The 13,471-nt window shown below is 43.7% G+C and overlaps 2 protein-coding genes across 3 annotated transcripts in view; both read left to right on the plus strand.

The window, feature by feature from the left end:
- The window catches only part of mtor (mechanistic target of rapamycin kinase), a 129,731-nt gene that overhangs the window by 7,820 nt on the left and 108,440 nt on the right, over positions 1-13,471 (plus strand). For both annotated transcript variants that reach the window (XM_064923149.1, XM_064923150.1), the window contains exons 16-24: positions 1,469-1,561; positions 1,826-1,960; positions 2,235-2,364; positions 6,451-6,701; positions 7,159-7,245; positions 8,976-9,143; positions 10,920-11,032; positions 11,459-11,621; positions 12,076-12,168. In XM_064923149.1, the coding sequence (XP_064779221.1) occupies positions 1,469-1,561; positions 1,826-1,960; positions 2,235-2,364; positions 6,451-6,701; positions 7,159-7,245; positions 8,976-9,143; positions 10,920-11,032; positions 11,459-11,621; positions 12,076-12,168 (1,233 nt within the window). The remainder of the gene's footprint in view (positions 1-1,468; positions 1,562-1,825; positions 1,961-2,234; positions 2,365-6,450; positions 6,702-7,158; positions 7,246-8,975; positions 9,144-10,919; positions 11,033-11,458; positions 11,622-12,075; positions 12,169-13,471) is intronic.
- On the plus strand, positions 4,784-6,100 carry LOC135504503 (intelectin). The gene has a single exon (XM_064923151.1). The coding sequence runs from the start codon at positions 4,833-4,835 to the stop codon at positions 5,808-5,810; it is 978 nt and encodes a 325-aa protein (XP_064779223.1). The 5' UTR covers positions 4,784-4,832; the 3' UTR covers positions 5,811-6,100.

Genomic DNA, 13,471 nt, shown 5'->3' on the forward strand with positions numbered 1-13,471 from the left:
GGGTCGTGTTCAGTAGGGTCACACCGTTGCAAAATGTATTGAAACAGAAAAGAAAGTGTGTCTTATTGGACAAATTCAGATCAATTATGTATGTAAACCCTGGGTTACTAACAAGGGGGCACTGTATTGAAGCCACTGCGCAGCCATCTTGGTACTCCTCCATTGTAAAACAATATTTTGGAAGCTATATAAATGTGTTTATTAATGTCTACATTGTTTTTTCACTTGTTTATTATATTACAGTCACCGTAATGCATGCTTTTAAATTATACTGAACAAAAATATAAATGCAACATGCAACAATTTCAATAGATTTTTATTGAGTTACAGTTCATATAAGGAAATCATTCAGTTGAAATAAATTCATTAGGCTATACTCTATGGATTTCACATGACTGGGAATATAGATTATGCATCTGTTGGTCACAGATACCTTAAAGAAAATGGGCCTCAACATCTCATCACGGTATTTTTGTGCATTCAAATTGCCATTGATGATAAAATGCAATTGTGTTCATTTAGATGCACTATTGTAAAGTGGCTGTTCCACTGGATGTCATAAGGTGAATTCACCAATTTGTAAGTCGCTCTGGATAAGAGCGTCTGCCAAATGACTTAAATGTAAATGTAAATTGTCCATAGCTTATACCTGCCCATAACAACCCCCCCCCACCATCATGGGGCACTCTGTTCACAATGTTACATCAGCAAACCACTCACCCACACACAGCTGTGGTCTGCGGCTGTGAGGCCAGTTTAACGTACTGCCAAGTTTTCCAAAATGATAATGGCGCCGGCTTATGGTAGAGAAATAAGGTTCTGGGATCTTTCCTGTTGATGAAACATGGGACCAAAACTTTTCATGTTGCGTTTATATTTTTGTTAGGTGTATATTATGTGAGCTAAACATACACATATTTTCTTTAGAGAGTACATACTAATCTTACTGTTCTCACTACAACAAAAAATTATTAAATACATGTAATTTTGTCCTTGAAACATTTAATTGAAATACTGTAGAGTTCTATTCATTCCTATGGAGGACTGCTCCTACTGGGGAGTACCAATATGGCTGACCGGTAGCTTCAAAGCCTCTCAATGGCCAATACACAGCGACAGATATCCAGGGTTTATATACATCATTGGTTCAGACGGGGCTTCCCCGTTTCAAAATGTTTTCTCCCTACTGAACACAACCCATGACCAGGCTACAACAGTTGTAAACATCCAAGAGTACTGTGTATAAAATGTATTACGTACGGAATATGCAAGGGTTTTGTGAATTTTGAATATTACAGGCTGAGTGGATCAAAACTGAAATACGAGACTGAATACAGTAATTTGTGAATCTGTTAGGTGAAGTGAAATGCAGGGTTACTAAAGATTAGACATACAAGGATGGCTAGGAGATCTAACAGTAGGCCTCTGCACCAGAGAGGCGAGTTCTAATTGGTTGTTGTCACTCTAGGTGAGCGGGCTGGAGATGAGGAAGTGGATGGACGAGCTCTTCCCCATCATCATGGACATGCTCCAGGACTCCTCCTCATTGGCCAAGAGACAGGTACAACTTTGGGTGGTGACAGGCTTGTTCAACAATTGTGACACATAGTTTATTTTTTATTCTCACGATATCTTCAATTGCAAGCCTTTCCCCCAAGCATATCTGGTCATGTTAATATTACGTTTTCCTGTTTTTTATTTAAAAAGACAATTTTCTATTTTCCATACGATCCATGTTTTTATACATGTTACGGGACTATTTGGGATCCGATTTTTTTTGTGTGATTTGATGATGTTGTTGTAGTAACACCTTATTTTCCACCAGGTGGCGCTGTGGACTTTGGGCCAGCAGGTTGCTAGCACTGGATACGTGGTGGAGCCCTACCGCAAGTACCCCTCTCTTCTGGAGGTGCTGCTCAACTTTCTCAAGACAGAGCAGAACCAGGGGATCAGAAGAGAGGTACCATTCATTATCCATTTGGGCTTTTCCCCTCAGTTTTATTGTTGCAATGATTAAACTGGTGACACCTCGAATCACAACTCAGAATTGCACTTCTTGTTAAGAATTATATGGAGTTACGCTTTATGAGGTTGGCTTTTCCAAAACCTCAAGCCCTGTTGTAAGTGCTGTGTCAACCTTTCTCCCCCACCTCACGTTTCACTGTTCTTGTCGCATGTTCTGTCTATTGACATACACGATATGTTCCATTTAATTCTGTTGCTTTGTCTGCCAGGCTATCCGTGTGCTGGGCTTGCTGGGAGCCCTGGACCCCTACAAGCACAAGGTGAACATTGGCATGATCGACCAGTCACGAGACGCTTCCGCCGTCAGCCTCTCCGAGTCCAAGTCCAGCCAGGACTCTGGTGAGCACCCACTGCCGTCTTCAACATCTCACACACACACACAGTCTGGAGCCTTGCTCATCAACATTGACCCACATATTAGTCCCTAAGGCTTGGAGTCCACCAGGCGTCAGCCTACAACAACAGACTTTACCATAAATCCTGATGTATACGACTTTGTAATGATTTTAGAGGAATTTGGCAGATTTTTATATGACCTAATGGTCCACGCGCTGGCGAGACCAACGCCTTGACGTAATTTGGGTCACAGGAGTAGGCTACACTGTCCACTGGAGATTACGAGTGAACTTCTGTACGTTTCTACGTTATATCCATGCCATAAATCACAAATATTTCGCATGAATACAGGTAGGGATTTGATTCCGTGTTTTAGACTGGGCCCCCGAGGCATATTCATGCTTTGACAGAGTCCCCGAAGATAGTTCCATGTCAATGTCACATTACGTCATTGAGCTCACACAAGGCTCCACATCTGATAATACAATGTGCAGTCTCCTGTGGCGCAATCTTTTTCGTCAGTTCAGAGAAAAACAGCTTGCAAAAATGACAGAAGAAATCACATTCAAATCCAACATTCAGCAACTTTTAAACAACTTTGTCATATGTGAATGAATTTACCAGAAGCATTGTAAGAAGATGAAAAATAATGTCAATAAGGAGCTATGTGTCACTAACACACAGATGCGCTGTGACTGTGCTCTGTGGTAGATTTAGCAGTTTGGCCTGCTTAAGGGGCTCAGTCTGGAATTGAAGTTATCTCTCTCCAATGTAGGATATGGTTAAAGCCAAGGTCAGTGTCTGGAGCAGCTATAGGACGTGTTCCACAGCTAAGGCGAGGCAACACAATAACCAAAGGTTGCGTGCCACGCCACCGGCTGACAAATTGCTGTAACATTTAATGTGGTTAGCTGATCCTTAAAATACCTATCCAGGCGTTGTACGATCTGTCAAGCATCAGCAACTTCTAAGTTCTGGCATGCGGCTATAGTCTTTGGCAGCTTGCTGCTGCTGTGTACTGGGGGTCCTGTATTTCCTGCTTAAGTGCTGGAAAGTAATGAGTTATGTCAGGGGTCTGTAACTTGTGGTTCCGGAGCCGCATGTGGCACCTTAGCTGTCCCTTTGTGGCTCCAGTGGTTGGCTAGGTGCTCCAGACCTCTCTTGAGCACAACCACAACCCAAAGAATACAAGTCAGGCTAAGGGAGTTGGACACCGGGGGCTCAAGAATGATAAAGGTATAATGTTGTAGCATGCTCAGGGTGAGATCCGATACAATGCTCCTGTCCCGACATTACTATGTACCCTCTGACGCACTGTAACAAATCTAGATCTGTTTTGTTCGGGGGGGAAAGTTGCTGATGTAATTGGCACCAAGTCTCCATTGTTCTCTTCATGTTATCTTAGGCCTAGTAAAGGCCCGATGTACTGCGCGTGAGGCAATAGAGAAGCTGGCCTGTCCAAAGGAACACAGGCGTTCTGCCCAGGTGCTCACCTATTGTGTCTTGCTCTAGACTAGAGCGTAAAGGGAGGGAGAAGGTATTAAGAAGTGTGGTACTTGCTTTTAAGGGCTGAAACTCGACTCCTATGCTTAGCCAATGAAACGTTGAATATCAGATATATCGTCTCCCTGACTCGACCATAAAACCAAACCCTGCTCACGGCAGCAGACAGGGTTGGCCTTGGTCACCTAGGGTCTTGAGACCGTGATGCAAGAATCCTTGGCTTGGGAGGATACTTCAGTATTTTGCAAATGAACCTGTTATCTACTTCCCTGGAGTCAGAAGAACTTGTGGATACTGTTTTTGTGTCTCTTCGTGCAGTTTGAAGGAAGTTGCTAACTAGCGTTAGCGCAATGCCTGGAAGTCTATGGTAACTGCTAGCATGGTAGAAGATACCGTAGACTTCCAGCCATTGCCTAACGCTAGTTGGCATTGGCTTGCAAAACTACCTCTAACTTCCTTTTATACTGGATGCAGAGACATAAAAATTAGTTCATCGGACTCTGGGGAAGTAGATAAAGGGTTCATTGCCAGAATCCCAAAGTATTCCTTCATTTAATGCATTATGAAATAGGACCTTGAAATGATTTTAGTACTTTTTTAATTTAAATTTCATCGCAAAATATTGAGAACATTCAATTGTCCAACAACACAGAATACAGAATGGTGACTGGCCATTATTGCGTGCTTATCGCCACGTCATGTTTGTTGATAACTGGGGTTGCAACATTTCGGGAACTTCCAATCGGGTTCTCTTTTAAACCTGCAGATTTTGGTAAAGTTTCCGGAGTTTAGCAACCCTATTGACAACTTAATAAAATATTAACTTTATTTGGATGTTGAGTGGGTCACAGTTGACAAGAGACATGGCCCCTAAGGGTATAAATATAAGCATTGCCATGGGTAGACAACATACCTTGTCTTGGACACAGACTGAATAGATACTTCACTAAGAACTCACCACAGAAGACATGAAGTATTGTGTTCTCCTGATAATCATACATCTACTGTTGGTGGAACTGCCTCAATTTCCAGAAGCACTACAAGGAAACATGTATGCAGCAGCTCCAGTTGTTGCCGCAACCGATTTAAGACTGAGGAACAGGTCTAGTTACATTGGCAGAAGCTGTAAGGAAATAAGGGACCGATATAATCAACATGAAGATGGGCTGTACTACCTGACCACAGCCAGCGGGACAGTCTACCAGACCTTCTGCGACATGACCACCGCTGGCGGCGGCTGGACACTTGTGGCGAGCGTGCACGAGAACAACGTGTATGGGAAGTGCACAATGGGTGACCGTTGGTCCAGCCAGCAAGGCAGCAACCCCAACTGGCCAGACGGAGATGGGAACTGGGCCAACAGGGCCACTTTTGGAACCGCAGAGGGTGCCACCTCAGACGACTTCAAGAATCCTGGGTATTATGACATTGTGGCAGAAGACATTTCGGTGTGGCACGTTCCCAACAACTCCCCTATGGAACACTGGAACCTAGGCGCCATCCTCCGTTACCACACAGAGAGAAGCTTTCTCTCCATTCAAGGGGGAAATCTGCATCAACTCTTTAAGCTCTACCCAGTGAGATATAATGCTGAGGCAAGTGGGAACACAGGACCTGTCATTCCAATTGTGTACGACTTTGGGGACAAAGAAACAACAAGAAAACTTTACGGACCCAACACAAGAAACCAGTTTGAACCTGGCTTCATCACTTTCAGGCCAATAAATAATGAACTGGCGGCCATGGCTATCTGCTCTGGGGTCAAACCAACAACTGGCGGCGACACTGAACATTACTGTATTGGTGGTGGTGGACATTTCCCTGAGGGAGCTCCTCGTCAGTGTGGCGACTTCCCAGCCTTTGACTGGAATGGCTATGGGACCAACACAGAATGGAGTGCATCAAAGCAGTTAACTGAAGCAGCTGTGTTACTCTTCTACCGTTAACATTCTTCCTGTTGATTATCAATGCGTTATATTACCGCAATGTTTTAAACAAATGTATCCATTGTTATCAAATGTATGTAAAGATTAATTTTGTTTATACTGTTTGTATATAATGTGCATAACAGAAGTAGGATTTTCATTTGTTTAATCTATAAATGCCTTATCCCTGCAGTAAGATGGAATACTTGTATCATAGTTTCCTTGTCATAAAGCAGAAAGAGATGAGTATTATCACTGTGTGAATATGAATGACTGAAATAAAGACTACTCTAAAGGAGAAATTGACAGCAGTTGGTGTTTCGTTATGTTTCAATATGCTTTGTCTTGTAGGCATGAAAGACATGCCACCGTTTTGAGTTTGTTACATTTACTGTGCATTGTTCAGTGAACTGCAGTACATTGTCGAATCACAACACTTCCCTGTGTAACATCAATATAAACATAACATGTCAAGAAACAAAAAAACAAGAAATGGTGGCCTGTATTTTTCTAATGAAATTTTTATTTAAGTGGCTACAAACAAATACAGGCACTGTACCTTCACAAAAGGATGGTTTGTTTCTCTCAGTGGCCTGAAAATAATTCAAAAGTTAAAAAATAGGCATGTGTGCTAGAATTCTTTTCTCTCTACCCCTTTCAGCCGACTACAGTACCAGTGAGATGCTGGTGAACATGGGCAACCTCCCCCTGGACGAGTTCTACCCAGCGGTGGCCATCGTGACGCTGATGCGCATCCTGCGTGACCCCTCCCTCTCTAACCACCACACCATGGTGGTACAGGCGGTCACCTTCATCTTCAAGTCCCTGGGCCTGAAGTGTGTCCAGTTCCTGCCGCAGGTCATGCCCACCTTCCTCAACGTCATCCGCGTGTGCGACGCTAGCATTCGAGAGGTAACTTGCTCGCTACTGCTAGCTGGGAACTATGTCGTGTTTCATGATTTCTCCTTGTTGATTGGCACTTGTGGCTGTTTTAATTGTTGTGTATTTCTTTGTTTTAGCTGAAATTAAGTACTACCGCGAGTCGTTTCGTGAAATAATGGATTTTTAGAGGTAGCTGGGTAAAAGTCAGGGTAGCTGTAAAGTTAAGGCTGTGCCATACATGTGAAGGTAGAACCTTTCCACTTCAGTGTTTTTACCTGCTTTTTTACGAAGTTGTTTTGCGCCAACCCATTTTTATTACAACCGTACGCTTTCCGCTCCATAAATGGGGGTTTGAAATCGGGAGTCGAGAAGCACGTAGCTAAAGGATTGACCCACAATCAGATAGATAGTTTCCCAAGCTAAGCCTGACTGGTGAGCAATCGATGTGTTTTGCTTACACCTGCTATTTTCTCTCCCTCTTTTTCAGTTTCTCTTCCAGCAGATGGGGATGGTCGTGTGCTTTGTAAAAATCCACATCCGCCCCTACATGGATGACATCTTCACACTCATCAGAGTGAGTTGCCTCTTCAAAAACAAGGCCCCCTTTCATTCTCTCTTTTTCCACTCGCTCAGAAAACAGCTGCGAACTCTTAATTGTGTACATTTCTCTCTCGACTTTCCTCTTTGGCTCTAATGCGCAAGGGGAAATGTGACTTGAGCGTGACTCTCTTGGTGGCACGAAGCCTGTTTGTCCATCCAGAATGAAAGTTGCTCCATTAAAAGCCGTTTGTTATGGAGAAGTTATTTTGTTTGTAGAAAAGTTGTTTTCAGAAATGACTATTTGGTTGTATCTATTCTACGTTCAGGATTGAAATATTTTATTCAACTGCTCCACTCTACAGTGTCATTCCTTCCCAATTAACTGAGACCTTCACTAGTGCAAAGAAGAAAATACCTGTGTGAAGTCCTACTGTGAAAGCAACTGTTAAAACCTTCTATGAGCCCATTCAATCTTAGCCGCGGGAGGTTTGAGTAGTTTATTTTTGTGTGTGTGTGGGGGGGGTGATTTATTATTGGTAAAAAATAACACTAGGCCACTCTTGAACGTCTAAAACGAGATCGAAAGTAGGTAAAAATTATAATGGACCTTTTTTTATATTTTCAAATAACTGGTCCTTTTTCTCTGTTGAATTTAGAAAATCCAGATGTGGCCCTCGCTTCAAAAAGTTTGGCCACCGCTGGTCTAGCACTACATACTCATTTAGCAAGGAACAGCATATCAAATGTCCATTATTTACTGTAATCAAAATAACATTCTGAATCAGCAGTCAGTAACTTTTCCGGGAGGCTGAGCCATTGCACATTTTAGCTGGAGTTAATAAATGGTGAGTAAAACAAAGGGCTCTATTCATTGTAGTAACTGTCTACCTCATGCGTCCAGATGAGGGGCTGGAATAGCCATTCGGGACTTCGGGAGGTGAAATCACATAATCTGTTGTAGGAATAGCAGCCCTAACGTAGGCTAGTTCCAGTCAGAGCAGGAAAGCGGGGGTTGGAACACTGGCCACTCACAAAATACCTCTTAAGAGCTTTCATAGCTGAAGGCTATTGGCCCATCAATGTATTGCGTGACTACATTCCTTTACACCCCCATTATCTCCCAATCACCAGTGGCTGTGACAGATCTTAAACCCTGTTTTTCATAGTGGTGGCGGAGTCATATTGAGAAAGGTTGCCGAGTTGATTGACAGGAAATTGGCATCCCACCACTGGCACGTGAGGACATCGCATTGCGTAGAGGAGGAATCTCCTTCTAAATCTGGCGTTTCTTGATGGTAACACCATTTGACCCAATTACCCCAGGCCCAGACCCTCATCTCTCCTAATGTATGGCAATGGGACCGCATGAGGTAGTGCTTGGTCGCTAGCACATTGGCTGTACCCTCCGAAGCTCTTAAACCCTAAAAAGCACAAAACATAAGGACCTGGACTTGTGTGAATTCAGGTCAACTCATTATTTAGGAAAAACACATTTCTCAATACGGAGATAATGTCCCTCCATGGCTTAAGGGCGGGATCCTAACTTGAGAACCGTCTCCCATTGGCATCAATGAAGGATTTACGCGGAAGTTGTGCACACAGATCACAAGTCAGAATAATGGTTTACGTTTTGACACGTTAGTCATTTAGCAGATACTCTTATCCAGAGCAAGTTACAATCAGTGCATTCAACTAAGGGAGGTATAACCACCACATATCACAGTCGTTTCAAGTAACTACATGTGTATTATTCTCATTCCATAGGAGTACTGGACACCGAACAACCCCATGCAGAACACCATCATCCTGCTGATTGAGCAGATCGTGGTGGCCCTGGGCGGCGAGTTCAAGCTCTACCTGCCGCAGCTCATCCCACACATGCTGCGCGTCTTCATGCACGATATGAGCATGGGCCGCAGTGTCACCATCAAGGTAAAGTCGTGAGGATAATGTCATCTTTTTTTTCTTTTATAAGGACTGACTTCCACACACTTCTGGGGGTTTGTTTGTACACATTTTGGTCAGAGTTTGACCTTGTCCAAGAGAGTGTCAGCAGGCAGAATGGGTCGGAATTATTTTACCTCTGCACTTCTATATCGGTCCAGTTATTTATGCCATTGTCCTCGCGAGCAGGGACATAAGTATCTCGAGTGAGATAGACATGCATGAAATTTGAGTGCGGGAGTCACTTTTGTTATTTTGGACTATTTAGTGTGTTTTTATATTCTCAACACCACATAGAGGAAATGTGATTATGCGCTTGTTAGTACAGTATTTGTTCCAAGTATTTTTCCTGTATCCAATGAATACCACATCAACACACATTGTAATTGTACACCATAAGTCATGGTTAGTCAAATATATAAGGACCCGAGAAACCATTACATAAATTAAATCATTTATCGGTTCTTTAAAATCATAATCTACTGCGCTACTGCCACGACATGGCCCCCTTCAAAGTCCAATTTACTTCCTGTTCCATGTACCATTTGTTTGTGGTTGCAATCAAAACTCACCCCATGACCCTTTTAGTCTAGCCTCTAGCCAAAGCATACTCACTACAAGCACCCAGCCAACGAAGCATAGCTGGTACTCTCTCTTATTTCACCAATTTTAGCTATGACACTGATATGGGTTTTCCTCAAACATTAAATCTTGGGGGTGAAAATAAACCACAGGGCAACTAACCCACTACAGTTATTCAACCTCTCTCTCCGGTGTAGCATGTGTCTTGTTTCTCTAAGGCAGCGATGGGATATTCGATAACCAGAGGCACACAGCTAGCTGCAACCTCTTACAGTACGTCTGGTTATGGTCTTTTGAACCCGAGTTCTCGGTTATGTCTCAAATTCCCTATATAGTGCACTACTTTTGACCAGAGCCAATAGCGGGGCTCAGGTCAAAAGTAGTGCACTATATAGGGAATAGGGTGCCATTTGTAAGGCAGCCCTGGTCTAGCCTCCATATGTATTACCAGAGGGTCAGAGTAGAGCCAGAAAGAATCGGGTTACCTTCCAGTCCAAGTAGAGAAAAGAAAACAGAACTCCATCATTAGCGGGAGCTGTTCAGTCGAGCTCCCTACTTCCTGTAGTCTCGCCAAGGCAATGAAGAAAGGGGGGGGTCTCACAGTCAAAGGCATAGCCTATATGTCATCCACACCTGACACGTGTACACACATACACACACACACACACACACACACACACACACAGACATTCCCGCTGCCCCCTTGCATTCAGTAATCATGTACAGGAAAATGTGTTAGTTGCACAGAAAACATCCAGCCACTTCACTGTGCTGAAATCCATGGCTTGAGGGTCGTGTTGGAACCAGTGTGCTATAATGAAGCAAGTAGGAGGGCCAGGAGTATCAAAGGACACTGTTCTGTAGCCTTTTCTCACAATGACTAAGAACCCCTTTTGAAAGACATGGATGTTGGCATTGCAACTAACTTTTCATGAACAATACCATACACATTGCATATGTAAAATGAAAACATAACAATTTACTTTGCTGGTGGTGAAAGTTCCTCTGGAACCTCTTGTGTTGTTATACTTTTTGACCATCCAACCAGTATAAGGATGCATACTATCTGCTCCTCCTCTATCTGAATCTCTCCCATTAGGTGTACCATCAGGGCTGTACCTTGTCCTTGATGTATTCCTTATACTGCCCGTTTTAACTCTGTTGTCTATATGGTATCTCCAGCTCCTCAATGCCATTCAGCTGTTCGGTGCTAACCTGGACGACTACCTCCACCTGTTGCTGCCTCCCATCGTCAAGCTGTTTGATGCCCCAGACGTACCTCTACAGGCCCGCAAGTGAGTTCAACATCTCACGTCCAGTTGGTTACAGAGCACATGCACTGTGAAGTACATTTTGACAGTTTATGAATTGACTCACAGGTCACTGAGTCACATGAGTATGTTCACTCCCATGTTAAATGTCTGTCCCCATCACCTCCCAATTGGTAATATTATATTAATGCGACTGTACTGAAGAAACTGGGCCGACTTTCCGAAATACTTAGTGCCAGGATCTTACATTTATTGTCTGGGCGTCATGGAGGAAAAGTGTTCATAAATACTTTGGGGCTTGGGGCGGAGAGGGCTTGACAAGTGCCTCCATTTCTGTTTCTTAGCATTTGGAGTGAGATGTCCCTTTCTCGCCAAACGCACTCCCAGTGAGCTTTGGTAACTGAGCTTTTTTTCTAGGCGTTGTTTATCAGTGTTTCCTTCACCCTTCAGGGTTGCCTTGGAGACGTTAGACCGGCTGACGGAGTCCCTGGACTTCACGGACTATGCGTCGCGCATCATTCACCCCATAGTACGCGCGCTGGACAACACCCCCGAGCTACGCAGCACAGCCATGGACACATTGTCGTCGCTCGTTTTCCAGCTGGGCAAGAAGGTATCTCATTATTAGTTACCGTACCCACAGGGCCCTCGTTGAACCGCTGACACACACACGCACACACACGCACTGGCACACACACACTGACACACACACCAGGACCATAAGTTTCTCTTCAAGGTTCTCTCCTGTACCTGTAGTTTTTACTACTTCCTGCGGGTCGGTGATGTCATCTACGAGAGTCGATGAGGTCACCCCCCCTTAGCCCCAACCAAACCTAAGAAACCTAACCAGACCACATGCAGGGAAGTCTGGCCCCGACTTGAAAAGCAACAGCTTTTGATCAAACCATCAAACCAGGGGCAACGGAGGTCATATACAGATGGCATCGTCTGTCATTAGTGTTATGGCCAGAGGGGATGGATGTGAACAGATTAAATGCACAAACCACCACATACTCAACACTCTTTTATTTACTCTCTCTATTTCTTTCTACTTTTCCCGGCTTCAGTACCAGATCTTTATCCCCATGGTGAACAAAGTGATGTTGAAGCACAGGATCAATCACCAGCGCTATGACGTGCTCATCTGTCGGATCGTCAAGGTCAGTTTTTATTTATTTATTATTATATATATATAAAAATATAAATACCTTATTTACATAAGTATTCAGACCCTTTGCTATGAGACTCGAAATTGAGCTCAGGTGCATCCTGTTTCCATTGACCTTCCTTGAGATGTTTCTAGAACTTGATTGGAGTCCACCGGTGGCAAATTCAATTGCTTGGACATGATTTTGAAAGGCACACACCTGTCTATATAAGTTCCCATAGTTGACAGTGATGTCAGAGCAAAAACCAAGCCATGAGATGGAAGGAATTGTCCGTAGTGCTCCGTGACAGGAGGCACAGATCTGGGGAAGGGTACCAACACATTTCTGCAGCATTGAAGGTCCCCAATAACACAGCGACCTCTATCATTATTAAATGGAAGAAGTTTGGAACCACCAAGAGTGTTCCTAGAGCTGGCCTCCCGAGCCAAACTGAGCAATCGGGGGAGAAGGGCCTTGTTCAGGGAGGTGTCCAAGAACCTGATCGTCACTCTGACAGAGCTCCAGAGAACCTTCCTGAAGGACAACCATCTCTGCAGCACTCCACCAATCAGGCCTTTATGGTAGAGTGGCCAGACAGAAGCCTCCCCTCATTAAAAGGCACATGACAGCCCGCTTGGAGTTTGCCAAAAGGCAACTAAAGGACTCTGACCATGAGAAACAAGATTCTCTGGTCTGATGAAACCAAGATTGAACTCTTTGGCCTGAATGCCAAGCGTCAGATCTGGACTTCGGGACAAGTCTCTGAATGTCCTTGAGTGGCCCAGCAAGAGCCCAGACTTGAACCTGATCGAACATCTCTGGAGAGACCTGAAAATAGCTGTGCAGCGACACTCCCCATCCAACCTGACAGAGCTTGAGAGGATCTGCAGAGAATAATTGTAGCGTCATACCCAAGAAGACTGCAATTGCTTCAACAAAGTACTGCGTACAGGGTCTGAATACTTATGTAAATGTGATATTTCAGTAGAATTTAAAAAATCTAAATGAGCAAATTTATAAAAAAAATACAAAATAAACTGTTTTTGCTTTTTCATTATGGAGGTATTGTGTGTAGATTGATAAGACAAAAACAAACAATTTAATCAATTTTAAATCTGAGAATACCAGAAAACAATGATGCTATCGTGTGGTAGTAGTCCTGACTCCAACCCTTTCACATTGTCAGCATGTGCCATGAAATGTGTTGAGGTATAGCGAGGAGGCAGTCTTTGTGAGGAACACACGAAGACACGTTTCAATTTGAATTCCGAGCAGACGGTGTAATAGAAGAAGAATCATCGAGGGACGTTGCTTG

The sequence above is a fragment of the Oncorhynchus masou genome, chromosome 18 (genome assembly GCF_036934945.1).
Source record: "Oncorhynchus masou masou isolate Uvic2021 chromosome 18, UVic_Omas_1.1, whole genome shotgun sequence".
Classification (NCBI taxonomy): Eukaryota; Metazoa; Chordata; class Actinopteri; order Salmoniformes; family Salmonidae; genus Oncorhynchus; species Oncorhynchus masou.